This window comes from Quercus lobata, chromosome 8, assembly GCF_001633185.2.
Source record: "Quercus lobata isolate SW786 chromosome 8, ValleyOak3.0 Primary Assembly, whole genome shotgun sequence".
NCBI lineage: Eukaryota > Viridiplantae > Streptophyta > Magnoliopsida > Fagales > Fagaceae > Quercus > Quercus lobata.
Genome location: NC_044911.1, coordinates 63,560,972 through 63,588,751, shown reverse-complemented (window position 1 = coordinate 63,588,751; position 27,780 = coordinate 63,560,972). Strand labels below are relative to the sequence as shown.

The window sequence follows — 27,780 nt, the reverse complement described above, 5'->3', positions numbered from 1 at the left end:
ACTGCATAATAAAGTTACCCAAAAACTCAATCAATTCCTCATTCATGAAGGGTTAATGATGGTTGTAAGGACGCGTTTCGTGGCGGACCGTAACAGTGTCGGGTTCGCACGTGAAAAGGCCCCTAACAATATCATTTGTAGAGCGTGGGTTTGGAAGGTTAGGCCTTGGTTGATAGGCGGTGGGTTTTTCACGGTGTTCGTACCAGTTTAAGTTTTCCTACACCCCTGGAGTCTTTCTCCTGGAGGTGGGCTGGGAGGCTCAGGTTTCTGGTCATTTTTCCCAACCCTCCACTCTTTAGGTTGCTTATTTTTCCTTTTATATTTGCCTGCGTTCATTGTCCTTCGTCCACGTATTGGATCAACCTTTCCTAGATTGATACTTGTCCCATCAGCCCATATTCAAAGTCGTTGGGGGTGGTTGTAAAAGCCAAAGAATGCGGCTTTGTCAGGTTCAGAGCATTGAATGGCAGTAAGGGCAGCTTTCCCTGGATATTTTAGATCTTTTTTCCGAGTTTCAGTTTTATACCATTTTTACCCTTCTTTACGAGGGGGAACTTTGGGTCTGCCGAGGACTGAACTACCCTCGGCGGTACCCAAAGTCTATTTCGTTGAACTTGGGCCATAATCCTCCTCGGCTTGGCCCATAAATCATTTACACCCTACAATGGTCATTGCCTCTACTAGTTTTTTTTGTTTATTCCGCTATCAATTGTTAGTCTGATTTCAAAATTTTAAATTTTATGAGGAAAAAAATATTTTTTTTTATGAAATTATGAGGAAAAATTCATTTCACGTGTTGTATTGTTGAACCATTCTAGATCATCTAAATTCAAATAAAATTATATGAAAAGAAAAAAAAATTTGTATCCATTATCTTTAAAAACAAGACAATACTATGAGATATTTCAAATCAATAAGTCTACAAACCTAATTACAATTTTTTTTTATGCAATATCCTTGTTTTACTCCACTCCCATCATAAAATGAACAGTCTATAAATTTAGATTCAATTGTTTTATATATATATATATATATATATTTTTTTTTTTCTAGAGTCATGTAACTCAATTAATCCACTTGTAATTTGAAGGGAAAAAATTAATCTTTTTTTTCCCAAATATCTCAAAAAGACAACATTTTGAGATATTTCAAATCAATAAGTCTACCAACCTAATTACAAAATTTTGTTTTTCCACAATTCCCTTGTGCTACTCCACTCCCATCATAAAATGGATAGTCTATGAATTTGAATTCAATTATTTTACATTAGTTTTTTTTTCTAAAATCTTATAATTCAGTTGGCACTAATAATTCTAACACGGCAACTGAATTTACAGAAGATGAAGAAAAAAAAAAACTAATATTTATTTCCTGCAAATTAAAACTCACACGTGTTTAGTGTATACCCACGTGTTTGAAGTATTAATCATGTGAACGTAAAACAAGAGAACAGTACCCACAGAGAGAGAAACAAAAAGAGTACTATTCCACTTTATGTTACTTCGAGGAAGCTCACTGCCTGAATTTATGAGAGTGTTTTACTCAGTCCACTTCATTTATTAAAATTCTAAAACAGACTTTGATTTATTGATACTTCTATAGCTCCCAAACAAAACAAAAGTAAAGATGACAGTGTTTGTTTGTGCCATTTTAAAAAGTCAGTCGCCGCACTCGTTACACTCCACAGATTCCCACAAACCAAACGCGTTCACAAAAAACAACTTGACCCCACAATCAAAGTGTTGTTGTCATTTTCAGCTCGGCGGCTCTATCGTAACTTTTGGTCATTAGACTCAGTCCCATGTCATTCCTGTACCTGTAAACTTTTCTTTCAATGTGTTTTTTTTTAATTAAAAAAAAAAAAAAACTTTTAGTCAAATAAATAGAGAGTTGATAACTAGATTACACTTTCACAGTGCACGCGTTTTCAAAACTCAAGTGGGTCTAAATTAGCTAGCAAATATAAGAAAACATAGTTTTGGTTTTGATGTTTATCCATTCAAATATTCAAACTATTATTATTTTTTTTCTTCTTCTAAAATTGTGAAGCTTTGGTTTCTTTGAAAAGTTGTAAACTTTTTTTTGCTCTGATTGATCAAACTCTTATGATCAAAGTTGTGGTGTTCGTGATTGGATATACTTTGTTTTGAATAAGAATGGACCAGAAATGGAAACCGGGCCATGTGGTTGGTGTCATGGTGATGTGCTTCTTTTTGAGTCAGAATTTGTGTTTGAGTTGGTGTCTCAATGATGAAGGTAAGAGATTTTTGAGTTTCTGGGATCTGGGTCTTTTTTCTTGTTGCTTGTAAAAGTCAAGGAAAATAATGAATGAGTGTTTTGGTTGCAGGTTTGGCGCTGTTGAGTTTAAGGGAGAGAGTAGTGAATGACCCATTTGGCGCTTTGTTGAATTGGAAAGAGGAAGATGGAGTGATTAATCCATGTTCTTGGTATGGGGTTGAGTGCTCAGATGGGAAAGTTGTGGTCTTGTGAGTAAATTTCTTTGCTTTTCTTTTTTTTCGTTTGTGCAAAAGAGTGAAGGAATTTTATTGTTTTATCTTCTGTTGGTTGCTCAAAACTTTTTTTTTTTTTTAGTTATAAGGGAACTTTAATTGACAAGAAATGTACGATTGGTTGTTTTATTGTCAGAATTAGTTCCATTTTGCATAGATCAAGAAAGCTTTAGTTTTGCTATACCCTTGAATGGGTCGGTATTGTTTCTAATTGAGTTTTGACTTTTTCTTTTTTTTTTTTTTTTTTTTTTTTTTTTTTTAAAAAAAAAAAAAAAAAAAACCTAAAAGAGGGTGGTAATATTGGAAAAAGCGAAATACAATTGCTTGAATGAGGATATGCATTCAAATCAAAATATCAACAAAAAAAAAAAAAAAAGAAGTTTCCAGAGTAGCATATATGATGCAAATCGAAGCTGTTTTAGCAAGTATTGCAGGTTTGGAGAAATTTCATCTTCCAACTCTTCTTTTTGTGGTAAAAGCTCCACGTTAGCACTTCGATTGTTTTATAGGGTCTTTGCTAGGAAGTAGGAACTGTCTTGTCCTGCAAAGTTTTGGTTCTATTTCTTGCTGTAGTTCATAGGTTGTGAAAGAATTTAAAGCTTCAACTAATTTATAGTTGGCACTTGGCATCACTTTTGTCAAGCAGACGGAGGGGTATTAATGAAATTCATAGTTTTAATCTAAATTTTAAGCCATTAATTAAGTTGTTTTGGAGCTCACTTTGTTCATCTTGTCATATTGGTTCTTCAAGTATTACAATCCTAAAGTATCAATGCATCTACTTAAAGAATTGTACCACCCCAGGTGTTATGTGGCTAAGGCTCCCTAACTTCTTCAATCAATTTTTATTTAAAGAGACTTTGTGATTTAGAAATCTATGGTTATGGCAGAACAGGATCCTCTCCATTTCAAGCCGGTTAAGATTTAATTGTACAACTTAAATACTTTTAACTCTAAATATCCTGATTAATACCATGGATGCTGCAATATATCATTCAATATTCAAAACCATGGCTTAATTAATGGTCATATAATTAAATAGTAATGCTGTCATGACATATGGTACTTAAAGCATGTTAGTTTTCTGGTTTTGTCCTCTAATCATATTTTAAAGGTTAGATGTATATGATGTGCAGGAACTTGAAAGATCTTTGTCTTGGAGGAACACTGCCAACTGATCTTACAAAGCTAGTCCATATAAAGTCTATGTAAGCATTTATATGTTCATCACCTAGTTGTGTAATAATTTCTAGACTGTGCTGTTTATGAGTTTATGTTTTATGTTCTTCTGTGTATTATTATCATTTTACATTTCCCTGCAGTGTTTTGCGCAATAATTCTTTTACTGGAATTATTCCTGAAGGAATTGGTGAGCTGAAAGAGTTGGAGGTGTTAGATTTGGGATACAATAATTTCTCCGGACCACTCCCAGCTGAACTTGGCAGTAATCTTTCACTGACAATCCTGTAGGTTTTATACTGTTCAGTTTTCATTAGCTTCATCTTTTCTCTTGTTCTCCTTCTATGCATATGCTAAATCTTTTTCCTGCCTACTTTGCAGCCTAGTGGACAATAACAAGCTTCTTGGTAGCTTATCTCCTGAGATTCATGAACTTCAGTTGCTTTCTGAATCTCAAATAGATGAAAATCAGCTTTCCAATGTGGTTAAAGGATTATCTTGCCATGAAAGACCCCTTGCTTGGTATGCAAATGCCAAACTCAAAAAACTTGAATGTAAAATGTTTGGGTATCTAACTGTCTGTTTACAAATTTTAAAACAGAAAGTGCAATTACTGATGTTGGAAAATATGGCTTTACCCCTTCCTGGCCAAAGGACTTTTTAACATCAATTTCATGCATTTGATAATCTTGGGCCTTTTTCCTTTTTTTCTTTTTTGAGGTACTTTATACATGTTTCCAGAATTGGCCATTATACTTACATCATCTGAAGCTTGCTTTTATCTTTGCTAGGAGTATTTCCCAAAGTGAAGACACATTTCACAGGAGATTGGCGCAAGAAACGGAAATCACTGTAGACAAGCCCCGTGCAACAGGAGTAGAACCAACTTCCTCATCCCCATTCCTATCCCCATCCCCATCCCCATCCCCATCCTCATCCTCATCACCATCACCATCAATTGTGCCAAAGTCAGAAATGTCTGCCCCTGCTCCAACTGATTCCTCTACATCATCTCCCCAACCTGATGTAGTGCCTTCTTCCCCAGAAAACCAGAAAACTTCACATAGACATTGGTCTTTAATATTGGCTGGATCAATAGGGGGTTCCCTCTTTCTTGTAATTTTAATCATTGGTGTATATCTATGTAAAAGCAATAAGGTTGCTACTGTTAAACCTTGGGCCACAGGATTAAGCGGACAGCTTCAGAAAGCATTTGTAACTGGTAATTCTTCTTCTCAGTAGGAAGAAACAAAGTGGGAAAATTTGGACATCTGTGTTTCATATAGTTTAACATTTGCCTTATCAACTGTAATTGTCAACATGACCATGCACAGCTCATTTCAGAGCTGTAGCCTTATGTGAGTGCATAAGTTATCCTTGAAAATGAAATTTTCCTGGGCCACAAATCAGTCAATTCAATCCAAAATATGACCTTTTTTTTTGGAGAAGAATCCAAAATATGACCTGTATTGTTGAAATCATCTGATATATGGCTGGGAATTTACATTGCAGGTGTGCCAAAGCTCAAGAGATCAGAGCTTGAAACAGCTTGTGAAGATTTCAGTAATGTAATTGGTTCTTCACCAATTGGTACAGTTTACAAAGGGACATTGTCTAGTGGAGTCGAAATAGCTGTGGCCTCTGTTGCAGCAACATCTGCCAAGGATTGGTCAAAGAGTTTAGAAACACAGTTCAGGAAGAAGGTATTTGACAAACAAATTGCATTGAACCGTGTTTGGGTTTTATGCAGTCCAAGTGTCCTTAATTGTTTCTGTTGTTATGGTTTCAGATCGACACATTATCGAAAGTTAACCACAAGAATTTTGTCAACCTCCTTGGATATTGTGAGGAAGAGGAGCCTTTCACCAGAATCATGGTTTTTGAATATGCTCCAAATGGGACACTTTTTGAGCATTTACACAGTAAGTACCTGCTCAATACGTTGTTATTATTGGTATTTTAAAGGATAAACCATGGATATATATATATATATATATATTTGAAATTATCCCAGGTACTTGCAAATTACTTTCCCTTCAATTGATTTCACATTCCCGTTAATGTTTTTTAAAAGAATTACTAGGTCTTCTAAATAAGGTTCTTTTGTTACTGAACGTAGATTTTATGAGCTTAGCAGTAATAATAACGATTATAAAATAAAAAAAAGTTCGTGGTTGTAGAGTGCTTGAATTACTAGTAAATTCTCAGTTTTCAAATTCAACTAATAATGATAGTAGGATTTGTTTCAGCCTCATGAGCTGTCTGAGTCATAACAGAATTATTTGCTAAAAATAAATTTAAATATCCAAGAGCTCTTGGTACAAGTAGTATTCTTGTGCCAATGATATAGCAACCTCTCAATTCAGAAGAGAAAATAAGGGAATATTTTAAAACAAGTAATGATAAGAAGGGACTGAGTGTTCATTTGTTTTTTGTTCATTCCTGACCATTAGATGAATGGTTGAGGTTGCCACATAATCAGGCAATGGAAGATTATGTGCTATCTTCTTCGAATGTTATTTGCTCAGTTTGATGGCACACTCTATTCCTAGGTCCTTTTCTCTTTCAGCCACTTATAATATTGCTTATGATTTAGTCACTCTATCGCAAACAGAGAATACATATGGCTGACCCTAAAATTTTGGAACTAAGTGTTTTGTTTTTGTTGTATAATATTGCTTAAGATATCTCATTTTGATGTTCCTGCAGTAAAAGAGGCTGAGCACTTGGACTGGGGAATGCGACTGAGAATTGCAATGGGAATGGCTTACTGCCTTGAGCATATGCACCAGCTGAACCCACTTATAGCCCACAATAACCTGACCTCTTCATCTATCTGTCTCACTGAGGATTATGCAGCCAAGGTATCAGAATTCAGTTTCTGGAATGACATGGTTGTAACCGAGATAGAATCAGCTGGGTCAAAGAATTTACATGCACCATCAGCTGATCCAGACTGCAACGTTTACAGCTTTGGTGTGATATTGTTTGAAATGGTTACCGGTAAGCTCCCTTACTCAGTAGAGAATCCCTCATTTGAAGACTGGGCATCGGACTATTTGAGAGGAGAGCAACCATTTAGAGAAATGGTTGATCCAACTTTGACATCATTCCAAGAGGAGCAACTAGAGCTAATTGGTGAAGTGCTAAAATCTTGTGTCCATCCTGACCCTAAAAAGAGACCAGCAATGAGAGAAGTGTGTACAAAATTGAGAGCCATAACTGGAATAACACCTGAGGGAGCATACCCAAGACTTTCTCCACTTTGGTGGGCAGAGCTTGAGATTGCATCTGCTGATGCAAGCTAAAGTATGAAAGTTCAATTTGGAGAGTATGAATGGGAATTTTATAATAGTTGAGTTGGGGGGCTAAACAAGTTGCCCGTTGTTTGATACACCTTGTATTTATCATAGGATAATGCAAATTTGTATATATATAACTCATATAAAGGGAAGCTGGGGAATCTTTTTTACTTTGATATTGTTTTGTTGGTGGATTTTGCCGTGAAAGCACCCAAAAAAGCATGTCTAAAAGTCAAGCTAATGAAAAATTCTGTGTTTCATAAGCATTGCCATGGTCAACCAAATTTCTTGTACCCTAAGGCACGTGTCTTTGTGTTTACGTCTGTGGGTCAATATTTTTAGTTAATATATCTATGATGTCTGATCTATTCGCATAAGTTCCCCCATTCTTACTCCAAAACAAAAACAAGTCATCCATTCTAATAATGGGTTAAAAGGAATTGATGAGTGATGACTGGGCAGTGGAGGATGGTCCCTCAACACACATATCATAAAAACCAATCAATGTGCAGACATATTGGCCAACAAAGGGAGGACTGAAGAGACATCTAGACTTTCTGTGCCGTCTTCTTGTTTGGGACTTGAGGGGCATATGCTTAAGTACACCCTATTTTGAATCCTCGATGGAAGGCACCAGACTTGAAGATCGATGATTACATTGCTAATGAGCTAATAACTCCCACGTGGAGAAAATAGGATACACTAGTAACCAACCCATAAAGAAGGAAGGTAAGGAATTCTTTTGAGAGTAATGTTGTGAAAGGATTACGCAAGAATAAAGAATAGAGAAGAGAGAAATCAACGCACGGAATTTACTTGGTTTAGTAATATCTCTATATCCATGGGAATAAGTGGTTAATAATCCACTATTTGAGAAATTAGGATTACAATAGTATTTATATATATCAAAACCTTACCTACTGCAAACTCCCAGAATACATTCTCTTATGTCGCAATAAGAGAGCGTTGCCCTCCACACCGCCCCCAACCTATTATTAGACCTATCAAACCAAACTCCAATTAAATGTTCACGATCTAATAGGCTTTGCTTTGTTCTATTTTACTCCATTACACTCATAAGGTCCCCAAGCCAATGGATTGGAAACAAATATGAGCCAACTACAATAAATGTCCAAAAATTGAGTCAGAAATCACACTTATATTCTAGACTATCATTTTTATTTCTTAAAGATTCTTTCAAGAGTCCGTACGGACCATATCTCCAATCAATTGAATCATCCGTTAGTAATAAATATATGCCTTAGTTCATTTACATATTTATTTATGAATTTCAAACATTTTTTTTCTAAGTAAGATTAATATTACTAAGAGGGAAAGAAAGAGCCCAAAGGCCAAAATGGACCGGCCCATTTATAATAAGAAGAGATTAAGAGATGGGGCCACGGGGGTAGGCCCGTTGGTGTTATTTTATATTTGTTTAATTTTTTATTTTTAGATTCACCTTGTAATTTGGGATTTAATAGTTGAACGGACCATTGACCCAACTCTTCAGCCTAGTTAATATCCACTTCGAAATTATTAATTATGGGTTTGGTCCACAAACTTTGAAGCCTCCTCTCTCTAATCCATGATAAAAGAGAAAAGGTACAATTTGTTTTTCTTTAAAAAATAATAATAATTATAACAAAACCTGGTGGCCTTCACGTCTATATATACAATTTACAGCAAAGCAAATCTTTGTCATGCAGCTTAGAAGCTCCCACGTTCATCAGAAAAGCAAGTTTCATGTATAACCTGCAATCAATCATTTCAGAAACCAAAAAACTATAAATACTACTCCATCAAATCCAATATCTCATAACCCCACAAGACTTTTCCTCCCAATTAGTCCCTCCAATAAGCACCAATAAGCTTCAAATTCAATCACCATTTCAAGAAAATGGCAAGCACCCAGCTCTTAATTCTCATCTCTTCACTCATGCTCTTCCAATTAACCCTCCCCACCATAACTTCAGCTGAGCCAGAGAAGAAAATCGATGTGGTGGTTGAAGGAATGGTGTACTGCCAGCACTGTGAGCACTCTGGTTCATGGTCTTTGTCTGAGGCCAAGCCAATCCCAGCTGCCAATATCAGTGTCATTTGCAAGAACTACAAGGACCAAGTGAGCTACTACAAGGTGTTTGAAACTGATGGGAATGGGTACTTCTATGCACAACTTGAAGGCTTCACAATGAGCCAATATCTAGTGGAACATCCACTCCAATCGTGCCATGTCAAGCCTGTGTCATCTCCTCTAAAAGATTGCAATCTTCTTACAAATATCAACTATGGACTCTATGGCTCCCCACTTCGTTTTGAAGGCAAGAAATTGTATGGAAGCAATTATGAGGCTGTGATCTATGCTGCTGGGCCCTTGGCATTCCGTCCAGACCATTGTCCACCACCAACTCATGTCTAATCATTTCTTTGGAGTTCAAATTAAATTTGTAATTTGGCCGATAGATTCTCAAAAAAAAAAAAAAAAAAAAAAAAAAAAAAGTTGGCCAATATTGATTAAATATTTTCTTTTTCTTTTTTGGTTTTGCTATGACTTTTCGTTTAAATGTTTAATTCTTTTTTCAATCAGCTGAGTTTGAGTTTTATCTTCTTGGTTTGATTAAATTGTATTGATAATTTATATACATGAACATGAGGCATTTTATGCTGTTAATTTCTTGGAGTGTAAAAACAATAAAGCAAAGTTGCGGGTTAATCTTGGCTGTCTAACGCACAAAGAGTGTGCGTAAATCCTTTAAAAAATGTCTTTATTTGAAGGGAAAGTGAAAAAATGGAAATTATACAATGGATGGGAGAGACTAGAGAAGGATGACGAAATAATAATAATAATTTTGATGAACTTTTATTTTTTATTTTTATGAACATAATAATGATATTAATAAAGTTTTTAAAATGTTATGGAAACAAATGCTTATCGTCGAGGATGTGTTTTAAAGCAATATCAGAAAAGAGGGATTATAATAACATGTAAGAAATTTCTTGCACTCTTGTAAACAGTAAATGAAAAACTATGTATATAACTATTTAGATATATCGTACAAACTTTTATTTTATTCTATCATGAAAGCTAGACGCATGTATTTAATCATGATTCCTTCTTAACTTGTAACTATTCATTTAAGATATTTAACGTATAAAATGATTCCTTAGTTTTGAGAGTCTTGCATTTCACCATAACTATATATAAAGATGGTTTAGTAAAAAGAACAACAAAATGACAAATATAATAATAAGTTCTCTTTCAGGTTTCCATAGTCTTCTATATTCTCCTTGTGTTTCTTAGATGAAAACTAAACATAAACTTTCATATATATCATTGAGAAAATATATAGCAACATATTAATTTGTCAAAAGTCTTATAGTTTATAGGCATTGTCTGCTTTCTTTTATGAAAAGAATCTGGGTTCAAATTTCCCTCCTCCTTTATTGTAACTATTAACATGTGTATCATGTGATAACATATTGCATCAACCACAAAATTTTTGGTGCTTCTCCTATAGAACAAACTTTAGATTAGAATTCCCCCACTGTTATAATTCATTATGTAATGCCCCCCCCCCACACACACATATATAAACATTCATGATCAAAAATTGATGAAAGGCGCAAACCTTTAGAGTACAGAATGTGATCTACTCATATGTGAAATATGAAATACTACTAATAACTGTCTTCTTCTTCTTCTTCTTCTTCTTCTTCTTTGTTGAGGAAAAACTAATAACTATGTCTTACCTCTCCATTTCCATATTAATTGGATCAAAATTTGTGGGCCTCGGTGGAAAATACCTCCACACTATATATCTTTCCTCCTTTCTTTTTTTATTTCCCACTCACATACCTTTCATACCAAACTTTCTTTTTAATTTCTTCGCTTTTTTTAACTCATCATTTTCCATTCTTTAGAAAATGATCAAAACCATTCTAACAAAACAGATGTTAAACTCCGAATAACGCATAGAAAATGCATGGAAACTTGTAATATATCCATTAAGAGCTAAGGATGCTTCATACTATTTTAATAATTAACTTTCTTCGTATACATAGTCCAACAAAATTATTAAATTAACATAACATAAGATTAAAAAACCAGAAATAGGCTTATATTGAATCATCAGAATTCATAAACCAGGTTGGCCCCAAGAACAATCATTATGGAAGTCCATTAACCAATGAACTAGATTCCACATAAACGGCTTCGTGAACGGGCTATATTATATAATGAGAGGTCACCGTCTGGTAAATAAGACTATCTTATGGAATAGGCCTGAGTAATTGAGCCCAGAAATCAATTGGACCTGTCTGGCACAATTTAGTCCAGCCATTCATACCAATTTTAAAAGAGTCAGACCTTATAGCCCAGCCAATGAAAGAGAGCTATATAATTCATTTCTCATTAAGAAAAAGAAAGAAGGTGGACTTCACGTAAAACTCAATTTCGAACAAATCAACAAAGTTGACAAGCACCGTAGTAGCCTGCACGTCCATACAACTGTACAAGGTTTTTCAAAAGAAAATTCACCTCCTACTCTCGGAGTTGCATAGGCTATAACTATAAATACAACTCTAAAACAATCTCTCTAAGCAAGCAACAATAACCATCAAAGTATTATCAACAAAATACAATACCCATCAAAGAAAATGGCAAGCAGCCAGCTTATTGTTCTTGTCTCCTCACTTCTGCTCCTCTCTTTGGCCTTCCCTACCATATCTGCTTATGAAACTGTCTCAGGAAACAAAACTGTCCCATCAAACAAAACAACAGAGAAGAAAACTGAAGTAGTAGTGGAAGGCATTGTTTACTGCCAGAGCTGTGAGCACACAGGAAAATGGTCTTTGTCTGGGGCTACACCAATCCCTTCAGCTAAAGTAAGTGTCATCTGCAAGGACCACAAAGACAGAGTCAGCTTCTACAAGGTTTTTGTAACAAACCCAAATGGCTACTTCTATGCAGAACTTGATGGATTCAAGATGGGTAACCCTCTATTGGACCACCCCCTCCAAGGATGCCAGGTGAAACTTGTTTCATCTCCTGTTGAAAATTGCAACCTCCTTACCAATGTTAACTATGGGCTCTATGGCGCTCCTCTTCGTTACGAAAACAAGAGATTGGTTGGACAGACCTATGAGGCTGTGATCTATGCTGCAGGTCCCTTGGCTTTCCGCCCAGCTCATTGCCCTTTCACAGCTCATAACTAAGATTAATGACAATTGTCGTCGGCCCCTGAGTAATCTTTCTTATAATTTTCATCTTTGCATTTTTCACTATATTGTTGATTTATCAGATTGGAGAGGAATATGTTGGTTTGTACTTTGTACTAATTGATTGAATGAAGTTTATTTATGCTGCTTTAAATTAAGAATGATATTTTCCATTGCCTCTATTAGAAATACTAGTGTAGTATGTAGACAACTCAAGGGATAGAAAAGGTGACATATCATTCAGATACAAATGAGCTCCAGCTTAAATTTGAAGATAGAATGGCATAAATACACTCAGAAAACTCATTATGGAGAAGAAATCCACCAAGAGAAATTTCACGTTTCAAACACCTGTGACCACATAAAAAAACAAAGCTCCATTGATTATCTTTCCCCCTTTGACAACAAATCCAAAATTTCTGTAGCACAAAGGCACATTGTTCCTAAAAGTCCAATGGCATTCCAAACAACTTATTTATGTCATCCATCGCCTCCTTTGTAAACACAGTTGGCTCAAACAGATCACATTCTTTCGATGTTCCAGATAATTTTGGCTTCAGCTGAACTTCTTGCTGTACCAAGTCATCATCAGGAAGTATAGAAAACCCACCAAAACCTCTTTTACTATCTGCTACCTTGTCCTGCTTTTTCGATCTCTTGGTCCTAACAAAATCAATTGGCTTCCCAAACATGTTATTTATATCATCCATAGCCTCCTTCAAGTTGATTGTGGGTTCTACTAAGCCATGGTGGCAAACATTTTCAACTTCCGGCTCATCTGAAATAGTTGAGCCAACAAATCTACAAACAACAGTATCCTCTCTAAACTTTGCTTGAGGTGAGCTCTGCACATTCTGATCATCAGAACCTTCAGATGAAACATCATTTGGGCTAGGAAACACAAAAGCATTTCCATGGGAACCTTCTGTCAAATTTTGAACATCACTCTGCTCAAGGTTTTCACTCTCATCTCTCTCTCCAATTTCACTACATCCTTCATCATCAACAAATATTTTAAATGGTTCTTGTTGAGACGAGCAAGTTTTAGTCCCACTATGCTGCAGGATTGAAGAACCTTTTTCTTTTTGATTATTGCCCAAATTTTCATCAATGAACACTTGAAATCCATTGTTCAAACCATCTTCTTTTGGTCTGCTTCTATGTGATCTTCTACCAACTGTTGTCTCTATAGGTTCTCGAAACATGCTATTAATGGCATTCATGGCCTCTTTCATATTTATTGTAGGATCAACCAGCCCGTGATGGCAAGCATCTTCAGCCTCAGATTTTCCAACAATGGCAGTATCTACAAACTTCACCACAACAGTGTCATCACTGCAAAGTGTCTCCCTTTGAGTAGTTACTTGTTGCTTAGAGATAGTTCCAGGTCCAATCTTCTTAGGAAATTGAGCATCAGGTAGTGTTTCAGGTGAAGCTCTGTCATGCCAGCTTCCTCTACAATTTTCCTTGTTTAATTCAGTTTTACTGCCTTTGGGAGGAATGTTGCTGGCAGACAATGGCCTCTTGGAAGTTCTTACTTCCTGGCGCTGCAGGAAATCTGCTCATAGTTAGATAACTAAAGATTCTCTTTAACAATAGATACAGGCCCAATACACAAAAGCTAAAAATGCACTACCTGGATCCTCTTGTTCTTGTATCTCTCCATGCGGTGAAGGAACTGCTCATATGATTTCTGCAACTCATCAGCAGGCTCTGCAAGGCTGCTTAACAGTCAATTTGAACATGAACACAAACTATTTTCCAAGCTTCACAGGATTTTTTTTTTTTTTTTTTTTTAAGCATATCTTATCATCCAAACACTTGAGCTAGTTGCTATTTTATCAATGCATTAACAAAGAGGAGAAACTATATTTGATAAATGCTTTATTCACTGAGTTACTGTTCTATGATGTAGTGGAACTAATAAGTACAAACTTCAAAGATTCTAGCGGCAGAAGAATTAATCAATTACAAGGTAAGGTCACAATTTCAGTAATCATAAATTTCACTTTTCAGCACAAGAATCCACTAGACTTTGAACCATGGTAATTGCTACCCCTCACAAACCAAGTCTGAGAATTGAGATACACTTCAAAACAGATTCATCCACAAACATGTCATCTTTTTTTTTTTTTTAATGGCTGGTTGAAAGCCCTCTAAATTGCAATTTGGCATTCATAGTCTTGCATATTTACTCTATACTCTTAGAGGATTTTCCTATACCATATAGTCCAAAACATATGGGAAATATTCCAGCACAAAAGAAAAAACGCATAAAACATTTAGAGCCCTAAACTATACATAGCAAGAATTCGAGCATATGTAACATAGAGTATTGAGCATAGCAAGGACATACTGCAGAAACATCCAATGCACAGAATCTAAAATGAGAACATTTTGTTAAACATAGCAGTTACTATGTCTAAGTAAGTCGTTAATTGTTTAATGCAGCTCTATTATAAAGGAATTAATCATCCATATGAACAAATGTGGAAGGATTCCATTTCTTGGAGACATTTAAACACCCAAATAAAACAAGTTTTAAATTGTAGAGAACATACTTCTGCACACCCAAATGGTACATTTTCTCAGCCTCCTCAAATTTCTTGATCTTCTCATAGTAAAGAGCATATGCTTGGTAGAACAAAGACTTCTTTTTTCCAATTTGATTCACCTCCATGGTCCTCAGAAGCGTTTTTGGATCCTCCACAAAGTCCATCTACTCACAGAGGAAAAAAAACAATTCTTTGGTTTAGTTAGAGCGAGACACTTGCAATATTTAGGTGACTAAAACAACTTAAAGCATAAGATTCCAACTTTGATTTTCATATCTTTTTCCTTCATTTTCGCAGAAACCAAACAATGGGCTATGAAATTGAACAAAAAATGAATGACCCATTATCAAAATCATCCATAAGATAATGAAAATCACTCTTGGATCATCCGCAAACTCCATCTACTCACAAAATAAATAAATAAATAATTACTTATGAATTATGAATTATGATGCAGATTGCAGACAATGAAATTGGCATTTTTCAATTCACGATTAACTCCTATTAACTCCCTCGCTTCTATGAAGATGATATGTCATAAATCAAAAGAGAATCATAATAATAATAATAAAAAGCTAGTGAACTTAGTCCAAAACAACGCTTCTGTTTACTAAAACTCCAAATTTGATGTTCATAACTTTTCCTTCATTTTCTCTCAGGAACCAAACAACGGCTATGAAATTGAACGGAAACCGAATAACCCAGCATCAAAATCAACAATAAGAAAATGTTAAAAAAAAAAAAAAAAAAAGGGCTCTCGGACCATCCACAAAAACCCATCTACACACTAAAATAAATGAATAAATTCTCAACATTTAGATAACCAAAACAATCTAAAGCGCATTCAAATTTGATTTTCACATCTTTCCCCTTCATTTCCACAGGAACCAAACGACCCAGAATCGAAATCATCGAGAAGAAAACGAAAAAAGCGATGGATTAGTAAAATACCAACTGTAACCAAACACGGAGGTATCGTAAGTCGTTTTTGTAACGGCGATCGGAATCGAAGGTCTGCGCGCACTTCTGCAAAAACCGTGGCAGCTTCTCGTTCAGAACTTGCGAGGGCAGCGAATCCTTCATCTTTCTGATCCCTCTGTATAGACAAAATGCCAAACAGTCTTAGTTTTTAAAACCATTAAAAAAGCTACCCACAAAGAGGGAGAGAGAGAGAGAGGCATACCGGAGCCATGGGAGAAGAGGGTCGTTGCCAGAGTAGGATTTGATGTCTGAGATCAAGGAGGTGAAGAGATCGGTGTTGTTGTCGTTGTTGGCTTTGGCCATGCTTTTTGGGTTTTGCTTTGGAGCAGAGTTGAAGATGGTAGTGTTGGGTTTTGGACTTTGGAGCCAATGGCTAATTTGAATTTGTGTTCGGGTAATAGAGGGGGTTTTTGCTTGGGGGTGTATTGTGTGTATCACTCGTACAGGCACTTAGTGGATGTTATACGTTTATGTATAGACACGTGGCAGGGTAAAGGATTGACGATGGATATGATTTGATAATCATGGTTTCTATGACCATTTTGGCTGAAATTTGTTACACGTATGATTGTGCAACCACACATGACATAAACCCCACAAATTCACCCAAATTGAAGGTACTCATGCCAAAGATTGTATGAGGATTGGGTTGATCAACAATGGGTTCATATTGTCGAAATGTGATAATATTAGGTTAAGTGATGGGTTTCTAATCTGAAAGTATAGTAAAATTTCTTCAAACTTGTGTTCTTCACCTTCCTTTCATTGTGTCTTTGTTAATTACTCTTTCACCTCTCTCTTTTCCAACTCAAACATTGCACGGGGTTCGACAAAGATCACGTTGATGACCATATCTAGTGAGTTTTCCTCTAGATTTGGTTGACGCCGCCAAATCTTGGCTCATCAACATCGATGAGACAAACTAAAGTATCAAACAATCTAATCATAGCCATTGACAAATCACATAACCACAGTTAGCAACAAATTGGGCATTCCCAAGTCCATTGTGATTGGGTTAGTCATCAAGTTTTGACACCAAACTCAAGTCTGATAAACTCGTGGATATCCTTATACCTTAATTACACATTTGTTAATCAACATCATTTAAACAAATTATTTACAGTCATAGTTACTCCACACTTACCAAATCTTTTTTTTTTTTCCCAACCAAAATTTCATTAAAATTTTATTTCATAAATTTAATGGGAAAGCTTTGACATAAACTACACTACTTTTTTTTTTCTTTTCTTTTTTTTATAATTTAATAGCTACAATAGGAGATGTTTGACTTGAATCGTGGATGTATTTGTTGGAGTTACCAAGATTTGCCAACCAATTAAGCTACAAAGTTATTAACAACGCAACACACTTTAATGTCTTATTTATATGACAAAACTAGTCAATATGTGATGTATATTAAAGTTCAACTAAATACAATATATCTTATGCTACCTTAGTTTATTTATTTTTTTAATTGTTAAAATGGCATCCAACAAGGATTAAGCAAAAAGAATCTTGGTGAACAACAATCAAGTGAACCTTTGATGATAAGGGTTAATGTTTTAACATATTCTTGAATGAAACCGTATTGATTAGATGCAATATGATGATATGAAATATATGATGGATGCATATATAGGTTAAATTATGAACATGATACAAACTTAACAAGCAAAAATGATTTTGATCACATGATGAGCACAACCTTTATTTTTCAATGATGCATGATATGGCGAGGATTTGAATGACATTGTGAATAATTCACATAACATATGTCTCTTAAAAGACTAGCCTTCAAGTTAGATAGAATGTCTAATTAACACTTTTTCCATTATGTGACTTTAATATCCCAACTTAAATTTGAGATTATTAAACTAAATAATTATTAATGTAATTTTTATTTTTCTAGACGGTAACTAGATAAATAAAAAATATAATATTCATTTTATAGATAATGATTACGATCAAAAGCCTTTTTTTTTGGGGGGGGTTAGTTCAATTTATTGAAAAATGATGTACATTTTATTTTTAGTCATAAGGGCAAGCCATTGAAATTTGTAAAACTCTTAATCTACAGGGTATGACATAGTTGATTGAGAAACCAAGAATTTATAGCCCCGCCATTTTTGAGACGTGGTTTTTATTTTTTCACACCTACTAAATTGTCTATAAGGTGATTGTATTTGTGTTTATTATTCTTGTTTCAACCATAATTACAAGATGAATATTTTCAATTGTAGGGGTGGTAGGCCCAGTAGTACATATCTATGTGTATATTGTGACGGGGCCCAATCCGAGGACATTAAGTAGTCTGAGAACGGGGAAACACTGTCATAAGAATCCGTGTTAGTGAGTGAAGAGGCAAGGTTTGATCATGATTGTCCAGGAAGGCGGTCCGAGGAGGAATGCTTCATTGGCTGGGCAAAGCCGAGGTCAAAAGGTGTAATCTGCCATCAAGAGTAATGTTCTGGACAATTCCACTAATGAGGATAAGTATCAGGAAGGAAACAGGATAGAGAGAGACTATGAAATATTTAAAGGAAAGTTGCTACCATCGCATTGAATGCTTTGCAGCTAACTTTCTGGCCGCATTAATGAGGAAGTGATATATGAGTAGTAGTTTTCAGCCTTATAGTTATCCCCTAAAGACTTTAGAAATGTGCTGATGTGACAAGGATCAACACCAACAATCTAATCTACACATGGAGGGTAGAGATAAAAGGAGGAAGATAGAATAAAATAGAAAGGAGGCCCTAAGAGAAAGGGATCGGAGAATTGAGAGAGAAATATTGTAGTAATAAGAACTGTACTTGTAATCAGCTTTAAGAATTATATACAAGAACTGATTCCCTCAAACTGTGCCGTGAACGATTTTCTTTAGATAAAACCAGTCTATTTTTATTTATTATCATTTGGATCTACTATAATTGCTATACAACTCATTAAAACCTAGTTTTCCAATTCTCTCTCTACAAATTCATTGTATTGGGCTCTTTGAGTCTAGATCCTTTTAACTTTTGGGTTTAGGACTCAAATTGCGCTTGTAAATCAATAATATATATATACAATAATATATATATATATATATATATATGTTGGAATTAGGTTTTGTAATGTAATATAAAGGAAGATGATTTTTGAAATGTTTATTTGATTTTGTATATTTAAAAGAATTTGACTGTGAACTTAGTATAAAATCAATCATAAAATTTTTTAAAAAGAATTTTCTCATTTAAAAGAAGGTTAAATTATATTTTAATAAATGATTTTCTTAAAATGTATTAGAAAACAATTATTTTGCATTTTTTTCCTTGTTTATATTTTATGAAGATTGAAGAAAAAAAAAGTGTAACTAGCAAGTTTTTTTTTTTCTTTTTTGGTGAAGAGTAAATAGCAATTAAAAAAGAGAAAAGAAAAGGAAAAAAATAATTTAACAGGTCCGATTGTCCGAAATAACAGGTTTGGAATCGCATTGTTCTTATTGTCCAAGGCAGGCACTCTCCAATTCTCTTACCTTCCAACTCACACTACCATTCGATTCAGCAATTCGCTACCGTCGCTCCCAACTCTCTCTCTAATCGCTCGGCGAAATGGCAATCTCAGACGAAGAGAAACAATCCCAAACTCCACCAAACTCAGAAGCAACCGCCGAAGAAGACCGCGAAGAAAACGACGTCGTTGAAGAAGACGAAAACGAAGACGACGAAGAACCAGAACCGCCACAAAAGCAGCACAAATCCCGAGAGTCCCTACTCAGCGAGCACAAGTCGAGAATGGAGAACCTGTTCCGCCGAATGCAAAGAGAGCGAGTGAATCTCCGAGTCCACGACTTGATCATCAAGGGGAACACTAAGACCAAGGATTCGATCATCGAGCCCGAGCTCGAGGCCTTGAAGAACGCCTCCACGATGCAGGAGCTGCTCGATGCGGCCGGAAGAGCCAATGCGAGGCTTCAACAGCTTGAGATTTTCGATTCCGTGAAGATCACGCTCGACAAAGGCCCGCCGGAGTTGCCTGACACCGCCAATGTTATCGTTGAGGTCGTCGAGACCAGTAGCACTTTCACCGCTGAGTGCGGCGCTTACTCGAAACCCGCGGTACGGTGTTTTTGATGTTTGTAATTTGGTTAGGGTTTCTGTTATTTATTTATTTATTTATGAATGTGTTTAGCTGTTGAGAAATTAGGGGAAAACGGAAATGAGAATTTGCATTTTACATATTGAGTTGAAAATGTCGATTTAGATTTGTAAAAAGAGGCATGTGAATTAAGTTAGGTATTTAGCTAGATATACTGAATATATAATTGCAATTTTCGTGGAAAATTTGAATTTAACACCATATTTATGATCAATTCGGGGCTAATTATTGCGTAGTTTAGACCTTTTTATGTCTACAATTTGGGAACAGAAGTTAGAAAGCACCTTTGCTGTGTTTTGTTTTGTTTTTACTTTTTAGAGTTTTTGATGTTTTGTAGTTTGGTTAGGGTTTCCATTTTTTTATGAATGTGCTTGGCTGTTGAGAAATTAGGGGAAAATGGAAATGAGAATTCGCATTTTACCTAATGAGTTGAAAATGTTAATTTAGACTTGTATAAAGTGGCATATGAATTGATTTGGTATTTATGTGGCTATACTGAATATATAATTGCAATTTTTGTGGACAATTTGAGCTTAACCAGGTGAATTATTGCGTACCTTAGGCCTTTTTATGTCTGCAATTTGGGAACAGAAGTTTAGAAAGCACTTTTTGCTGTAGATTTCGTAGAAATGAAGTTAAATTATGGCCTGAAGGCTGTGAGTAGTTCTTTTATTGAGAGGAAAGCGTTAAATGAAGTGATGTAGTGGATGATGGCAAAGCGTAAATGTGGGGAAAATTATTCACATGTGACTGACCTTGATTAGTCTTTTTAGGATCCATAGCTGACCCCAAAATTTTGAGACTAAGAGTCTTGCTTGTTGTTAGTTACACACACTTGGTGGATGATGAAACCATGACCTCACCCTCCACCTTAATCTTATAAGGAGAGGATTTGCCATTTGAGGTAGGATGAGGGGGTGAGTGGGGGGGGGGGGGATATGGTATTGAATAGCTCTTATGGGCTGGAAATGTAGAAGGGCGTTAGGAAGTGTTATATACTCTTGATTGATCTATTTTCTGGAGTATTGTGGTGAAAGGAGGGTCAAATTTTGGTATAATATGGTGTGGGTGTGAGCCATGGTTTGCTTTATTTATGGATCTCCTTAGTTTAGCCTTATGCAATTTTTTATTATTATTTTATATATATATATATATATAAGTGTATGCAATTGATCTACAGTGACAAGTCATATGGGGTGATGAGTGTGAGCCACCTCCTCAATACCCTGTGTTTTATGCTAGACTAACTGAGTGGAGGGTTTATTTGATATTACAAAGTTTAAGCTGCATACTATATCGAATTTAAGCTAGTCAATGACTCAATAAATTATGTACTATGTCTTTTGATTTTTAGTGTGCATGAATTAATGAGCATGCTGTATCTCATATGATTTTTGGAATTGTATAATGCTTTTGTAGGCTAGATCTTGGACTGCTGAAGGTACTCTCAAGTATAAAAATTGGTTTGGTTATGGGGATCTGTGGGATGGTTCTGTGGCATATGGTCCCAACCAAACATCAGAGGTCAGTGCTGGTGTGTTTTTGCCGAGAGTTAGAGGACTGTCGACTCCTGTGCTGGCACGTGCATCTTTGCTTTCCCAAGATTGGCAAGAATTCTCTTCTTACAAAGAGCGATCCTTGGGCTTTTCTATTAACCTATTATCCACCAAGTACCATGACTTGGCATACAATCTTGGATGGCGTACCTTAACAGATCCATCACAAATGTCGTCCAGGGCAGTAAGGAGGCAGCTGGGACATAGTTTGCTTTCATCTTTAAAGTATACATTTAAGATTGACAGGAGGGATTCATCCATGAGACCCACTAAAGGTCATGCTTTTGTTTCTACTACTCAAATAGGTGGCCTTGCACCTGATCACCGGAGCTTGCGGTTTTTGCGCCAGGTTTATAAATGATCTTGTGGTTTTCCTGTTTGTTTTCCTTGTAATTCTTAAATAATCTCCACCTAGCCTACTATTTTGTTAAAAAGTTATAGATATACCTATGTGACTGAATTGCATATGAATTGTGATTACTGATTTTGAGTCTGTGCTATGAATCCAAATCGAATTAGTTTAAGTTGTGATCCAAATGACAACATCCTGCTAAGTAGCTATTAGTATTTCATTGGGACTTTCCTGTTTTTTAAGTTTGTTGAACCTGATGTCTCTTTGAATAAAAATATTGGATTACAAAGAGAGAAAATTGAAAGAAGTATGTGCATGTGTGTGTTTTAATGCAGAAAATGTGGTGGCACCATAGATTTAAGATGATTAGCTGGGACCAAATCGGGAAGTAAATATTTTTATATGTGAGATAATTTGACCTCTGCTCTAATGGGCCAACCTATTTATGTGTGTGGTGCCGTTATAAAAAAAGAAAGTGTCACTACGTAATAGACAACAATAGCCGATGTTTGTCAGTTTATGACTCCGAATTTCATAATCTTTATACCACATTGGAGAAAGGTAGTGCTGGTGCCTACCTGCTCAGATTCTCAGAAGAAGCTATTTCGGTTTATCTTTGTTTTTTTGGTGAGTCATGTTTACATGCAGGGGCGTAGCCAGGATTTTTTATATGGGGGGGCCGATTTTTGACAACGATAATTATCATTGTTGTATGGACAGTCTATATTTTTAGGTTGATATGGACCTCCTTTGAGATAAACTCGTCAGATTCATCTTATTTATTAATAGGAAATTCACATATTTGTTTACGTGATCCTGGATCACAATCTATCTCTTCAGATTGAATTCTTGAATATTTGGAAGGGTGTTTATTAGGCATTGAAGTATCAACATTTATATCTATAACCACATTTGTTTCTACAACCATAGGTGTCCTAAATTCTAAATTGCTAACATCTTTTTTCTTAAAGAATGCATCAATTGTTTTTCGTTTGCTCATAATTCTTTAAGTTTTAAGAATATAACTCAAAAATTAACCTGAAAAGAACTTAAAAAATAAACTCTTAATTAGAAATTTTTACTTAATTATATGGATGTTATTCGTACTTAAGAAAAAAAAAATTTCCACTGTAATTTAAATAGTCAACCTATCATCATTCCTATTATTAATTATATGGATGTTATTCATACCTCCCCATGCCTTCAATCATATATTTCTCTAAAAATCTATGAAAAATTAAAGTGCATGTAAATATTTAAGTAAGCGTATATAGTTGAGAAGAAGAAAAAAAAAAACACTAAAAAAAGAGATGAAGGTGTGCTGAAGAAAGAAAAGAAAACTGAAAACTTATCCTCTGAATGATTTATTTTAAGAAAGCAAGAAGAAAGAAAATAATGGTCAAGTTTTTTTTTTTTTTGGATCGTGAGGACTGAGTTTGAAAGGAGGGCTAAGCTGAGGTTTTGTTTTGTTTGGGGGCTGCTGGTATTAGTGGAGTGGGCGGTGGCGTGTACACAGAAGACAAGAAGAGAATAAAAAGAAGAGAAATGATATGTCTACAATATTTTTATAACATTTTTACAACAAATTCTAAGTGGCAGGTTGTTATTGATTGTTATTGTTGGAGCAAAAAAGTAATCTTAGTGTTAGATTCAAATTTGAACCAATAATAACTAACCACTTATGATTTGTAAAAATACTGTAAAAATTTTGTAGATGTAGCAACTCTTTAAAAAAATAGCAAAAGAAAGGGTTCTAATTTTGAGATTGAGAATGGGTGATAAAATGTTAATTTGTTGAGTAGTGCCTTTGGGTATTTAAATATAAGGGGGCCATGTTTTGTTTTATTAGAAGATAAAAGTAGCCTACAATTGAAACTAAAGCTGCTTGGGTCTGGGAGTGAAATGAACAGAAAAGGGAGGGGGGGCCGGATGTAAATAATTGGGGGGGCCCAATTAAAATTTCAATATAACTTGCTGGACTTTTTTTTTTTTTTGCAGGGGCCACGGCCCCCCCAAGGGGCAACGTGGCTCCGCCCCTGTTTACATGCATGCGTGTGCCACACACACAATATGGGATCCCAATTAGTTGATTGTTTTATAATCTATATTCAGCAGTATATATATATATATATATATATGTTTTTTTGTGGGGGGTTTTGACATTATGTATTATAGCATAGAAGCTGAATGAACTCAATTCATGCCCAATATTCCCTATATTTTTCATTGATTATGGAATTTTCTACTTTTAACAGGAGTTTGATCTTCGTTATGCTATCCCTTTCGGATTTTATCGTGCTGCCCTCAACTTTGGGATCTCTGGTGGTGTTTTATTTCCATGGGGCCAAGGATTCTTGAACAAGCCCTCACCTTTGCCGGAAAGGTTCTTCTTGGGTGGTGATTTCTCTCCAGTTTGCAGTTTGGCAGGCCCAACGTCTATGTACGGATTTAAGACAAGGGGACTGGGACCTTCAGAGCCACGAAGGCAAAATAGAGAGAATTCTGATGGTCCTGGAAGGGATTATCTTGGAGGAGATCTTGCTGTCACTGCTTTTGCAGACCTTTCTTTTGATCTTCCAGTTAAGTGGTTAAGAGAATTTGGAGTCCATGGACACATTTTTGCTGGTGCTGGCAACCTCTCTAAATTAACAGAGAATGAGTTCCGGAATTTCTCTCCTCAGAAGTTCTTGGAGTCATTCCGAATCTCAGTTGGCGGTGGGGTTGTTGTCCCTACAAAAATTTTCCGTCTAGAGGTCAGCTATCTATTCTGAGTTTCATTTTTTATTAAAGGGGGCATTCAAAGTTTTAATTTGGTTTGTTCCATATGATTGCATCATTCATATGGAAGGAAATTATAATATGATGTGCTGGGTGTTCTTGATGCATGTCTCTTAGATTTATATTTTTCACCCATGGTATTGCCTAGATGCAATGTTCACCCAAGATTTGATGGTATTTTGAAAGCAATTTCTTATTGAATTGATTTGTGATCTCTATTGGGGAATTAAGATGCAAAGTTTATCCTACAATTTTGACGTGACAATTTTCTTTTGATATCTGAGGTGACCATCTAAAATTTCTTTGAAAGCTGTTTTAATTAGGGAAATAATTAGCATTTAACAGATGGCAGTATTATCTAAAACATGGCCTGAAGCTCATCTTCATCTTCCTAACATTCCCCTGACTCTGCAGCCTGTGTTTATTTATATATTTATTTATGACAAGTGCACTCTGTTTTTATTTATGTTACCAAATAAATGATTAATGGGGAGTGTAAAGAAAAAGCTATTGGAAATCATTCCCCCTTCAAGGTTTTCCTAACACTCCTCAAATCTGTCGTCTGCTGTGATATTGATTTTTTGTGAGAAATTTGAATTATTTGTGTAATAGTTATAAAGCATTTTCTTTTTTAAATGTAACTCAGATGTTATTGATTGGATCTGATAGAATGGTGTATTATTGTACGAGTTTCTGAATGTTTCCTGAAAATAAGTTCCTTCTCTTGTTCCCCCGCTTTCTGCACTTCTTATCTGCAACTCTGTTTAGTGAGACTCATTCCTTGGGTTTTGAAACTAATGAGTGTTGACATTGTTGTCAGGCCAACTATTACTACCTACTCAAGCAACATGAACACGATCGTGGGAAGACTGGCTTTCGATTTAGCTTCTCTCCTCGCTTTTAGAATTTTGTAATTTGTAGTGATATTTGATGTTGACAACATTGAGGTGACACAGGAAGCATGTCATTTCAGATACTCAGTTTTTTCCAAAATTTTGAAATTGTTCATCCACAAGCAGTTTAGATGGCATTTGTTGTTTTGTAATTTGAAAGCTAGACTGGAAGTTCAGAAAGCATGATGTTTTCTGATATGGAGGAAAATAATTTTCAGGTGTTGGCGGAGATATAGTTGCCCCTTGATTAAGGGGTTTGAAAAAACTGCGAAATTCTCAAATATTCAAACATTTAATCTCACTGTTACCTGTATGGTTGTCAGTATCATTGGTGGTTTTTTGGACTATACTTTTTTTCATAACTCCAGTTCAGATCGTTTTGAAGGTCTTGCTCATCATAGTTAATGTAAATTTTTACTGCCTTCATTACTACATAACCACAAACCCCCCCCCCCCCCCCCTTTCCTTTTTTCATTTTTAAGAAAAGATCTGTGGTTTCAAATGGTACTTAGCATGACACTTTTGGAATGTAAAATTAGCAAATAGTCTCGAGTGTATTTCACTATATCTTGAGAAATAAACTGGTATTGGGAAACAGGAATTACCTTTCGAGCCAAATTGGTGTCATTACGGACTAGTGAAACAGGAAACAGGAATTTGCTTTTGCCGGCGGTGTTTGTTTTACGCAATGTGTTTTATAACTTGAAAATTTGACTTCAATCACGTTCGGTTATAAATCAGTGTCTGAAAACACACACAAAAGTGTAAAATTTGCCTTTGCAAATAGCCTCGAGGGAACTCTAGGCTTTTAGAGAGAGACAATAGTTTTTGTTTGTTTATGCTTTTTGCTAGTGAAACGTCCATGCAAATCGCATTTTGGCTATATCGATAATGCAGCAAAAAACATAATCAAACATGGAACACCCATGATTCTAATGTTTGCCAATGAAACTTCCATGCAAACACCCATGATTCCTTTTTATTTATTTATAATTTTTACAGAAACAAATACACACGTTGACACATACAAAAGAGAGAAATATTCTAATACAAAGATACAACACAAAGACACATCACAAATTTTATTTAAAAGTTAAATATTTCAAGGGAGGGTGCAACAAGTTATATTGCACCCAACACCCATGATTTTTAATGTTGTGTAAACCTTTTTTTTTATTATTTTTTTACTATCAATGTCTCATGATACTTTTCTACATTCTTCAAAAAAAAAAAAAAAAAAAAACACACACACACACACAAACACAAACAAACAAACTAAGCTGCGTTATACAAGCTTCAATGTAACTAACAACTTGGTTGCATAATTTAATCGAAGCTGTGGTTTTATTTTATGACTGACCAAGATACCGATTCTTAAAAAGGTTATACTCAAACAATTATGCTGTATGCTAGCTTGTGAATAGTAACTCCCTGTGTGTGTTTTGCTAGGAACATGAAGGGAATAGATGAAATTTATTTTATTTACAAATAAAAAAACTTTTTAAATTCATGAGAGTATATTTTCCTGTTTCCTTTTTTGTCCAAGTGTGTTATTTGTCATTTACTAGAAGTGACACGAATGGGAGAAGTAGAAGCCAAGTCCCTAATTGTCATGTTTATAATTGCTGGCTAACAATAGTAAAAATGTAACATCACCTACGTACAAACCCTCTTTTTTCTTTTTCTTTTTTCTTGGGTTTTATCTAGCTATATAATGGACCTTAAACACGTCATTCTTGCGGGGCATACAAATTGCTTGAAAACGAGACAAGAAATAACTTTGAGATTAATTAAAATACTTATACATGCGATATTATTCCTTTCAATCCGACCCTGTGTCTCTTATATGAAAGCAACTGATATACAATTGTTTAATCAAACAGGTAATAAACCCAGAATACGTAGGTGTAATGTAATGCATGCGTACTTAACCATTAATTTGATCAAGATGATCGTTTCCAAAATCAGATGGTTGTAGTTATATGATCATGACTTTGATGTTTGACCTTGACTCAATTATCGCATGGGTGTTGATGTTGGTATAATAGAGAATATACTATTAAAGAATTGTATAGGTACGTAAAAGACACATTTGAAATTTTAGGAGCAGTTCTGAGTCTTCTGTCTCTAGTGAAGCTTCATCGAAACTATTGTATATTATTCGTTTCTTTAAATTTAAAAAAAAAAAAAAATGTAGCATGAAATTAAGTGTCAACCAAGCATCGAAGGGTGAGTAAAAGTAACATGAAATGCATGGCGTTGCCATGGCATGGCATGTCATAATGACATGATTGCATGCATTCATAAAGTCTTATTGCAA

At 35.2% G+C, this 27,780-nt stretch overlaps 5 protein-coding genes across 5 annotated transcripts; 4 read left to right on the top strand and 1 right to left on the bottom strand.

Annotated features, from left to right (window-relative positions):
- Positions 1 to 1,871: 1,871 nt before the first annotated feature.
- Positions 1,872 to 7,257, top strand: LOC115955904 (inactive receptor-like serine/threonine-protein kinase At2g40270). The gene is made up of 9 exons (XM_031074299.1): positions 1,872 to 2,256; positions 2,348 to 2,486; positions 3,647 to 3,718; positions 3,833 to 3,976; positions 4,071 to 4,211; positions 4,481 to 4,911; positions 5,202 to 5,392; positions 5,479 to 5,611; positions 6,399 to 7,257. The coding sequence occupies exons 1-9, from the start codon at positions 2,157 to 2,159 to the stop codon at positions 6,995 to 6,997; spliced, it is 1,950 nt and encodes a 649-aa protein (XP_030930159.1). The 5' UTR covers positions 1,872 to 2,156; the 3' UTR covers positions 6,998 to 7,257.
- A 1,382-nt stretch (positions 7,258 to 8,639) lies between these two features.
- LOC115954781 (non-classical arabinogalactan protein 30-like) lies at positions 8,640 to 9,436 on the top strand. The gene has a single exon (XM_031072713.1). It carries the CDS (start codon positions 8,892 to 8,894, stop codon positions 9,408 to 9,410), a length of 519 nt encoding a protein of 172 aa, XP_030928573.1. The 5' UTR covers positions 8,640 to 8,891; the 3' UTR covers positions 9,411 to 9,436.
- A 2,040-nt stretch (positions 9,437 to 11,476) lies between these two features.
- On the top strand, positions 11,477 to 12,343 carry LOC115954526 (non-classical arabinogalactan protein 30-like). Its single transcript, XM_031072398.1, has one exon. It carries the CDS (start codon positions 11,648 to 11,650, stop codon positions 12,203 to 12,205), a length of 558 nt encoding a protein of 185 aa, XP_030928258.1. The 5' UTR covers positions 11,477 to 11,647; the 3' UTR covers positions 12,206 to 12,343.
- Positions 12,344 to 12,475: 132 nt separating this feature from the next.
- LOC115954525 (mitotic checkpoint serine/threonine-protein kinase BUB1) lies at positions 12,476 to 16,137 on the bottom strand. Its single transcript, XM_031072397.1, has 5 exons — positions 15,947 to 16,137; positions 15,715 to 15,859; positions 14,770 to 14,927; positions 13,845 to 13,929; positions 12,476 to 13,755 (listed from the first exon to the last, which is right to left on the bottom strand). The coding sequence occupies exons 1-5, from the start codon at positions 16,045 to 16,047 to the stop codon at positions 12,652 to 12,654; spliced, it is 1,593 nt and encodes a 530-aa protein (XP_030928257.1). The 5' UTR covers positions 16,048 to 16,137; the 3' UTR covers positions 12,476 to 12,651.
- Positions 16,138 to 19,128: 2,991 nt separating this feature from the next.
- On the top strand, positions 19,129 to 25,788 carry LOC115957286 (SAM50-like protein SPAC17C9.06). Its single transcript, XM_031075499.1, has 4 exons — positions 19,129 to 19,841; positions 21,301 to 21,786; positions 24,045 to 24,542; positions 25,388 to 25,788. Exons 1-4 carry the CDS (start codon positions 19,335 to 19,337, stop codon positions 25,469 to 25,471), a joined length of 1,575 nt encoding a protein of 524 aa, XP_030931359.1. The 5' UTR covers positions 19,129 to 19,334; the 3' UTR covers positions 25,472 to 25,788.
- Positions 25,789 to 27,780: the final 1,992 nt, after the last annotated feature.

Coding starts and splice junctions, on each gene's coding strand:
- LOC115954526 (XM_031072398.1), top strand. CDS start 11,648: ATGGCAAGCAGCCAGCTTATTGTTCTTGTCTCCTCACTTCTGCTCCTC.
- LOC115954781 (XM_031072713.1), top strand. CDS start 8,892: ATGGCAAGCACCCAGCTCTTAATTCTCATCTCTTCACTCATGCTCTTC.
- LOC115957286 (XM_031075499.1), top strand. CDS start 19,335: ATGGCAATCTCAGACGAAGAGAAACAATCCCAAACTCCACCAAACTCA. Junction 19,842..21,300: donor GCGCTTACTCGAAACCCGCG/GTACGGTGTTTT, acceptor ATGCTTTTGTAG/GCTAGATCTTGGACTGCTGA. Junction 21,787..24,044: donor GCTTGCGGTTTTTGCGCCAG/GTTTATAAATGA, acceptor TACTTTTAACAG/GAGTTTGATCTTCGTTATGC.
- LOC115954525 (XM_031072397.1), bottom strand. CDS start 16,047: ATGGCCAAAGCCAACAACGACAACAACACCGATCTCTTCACCTCCTTG. Junction 13,930..14,769: donor TACCATTTGGGTGTGCAGAA/GTATGTTCTCTA, acceptor ACTGTTAAGCAG/CCTTGCAGAGCCTGCTGATG. Junction 13,756..13,844: donor ACAAGAACAAGAGGATCCAG/GTAGTGCATTTT, acceptor GATTTCCTGCAG/CGCCAGGAAGTAAGAACTTC.
- LOC115955904 (XM_031074299.1), top strand. CDS start 2,157: ATGGACCAGAAATGGAAACCGGGCCATGTGGTTGGTGTCATGGTGATG. Junction 3,977..4,070: donor AATCTTTCACTGACAATCCT/GTAGGTTTTATA, acceptor CCTACTTTGCAG/CCTAGTGGACAATAACAAGC. Junction 5,393..5,478: donor AAACACAGTTCAGGAAGAAG/GTATTTGACAAA, acceptor TTATGGTTTCAG/ATCGACACATTATCGAAAGT.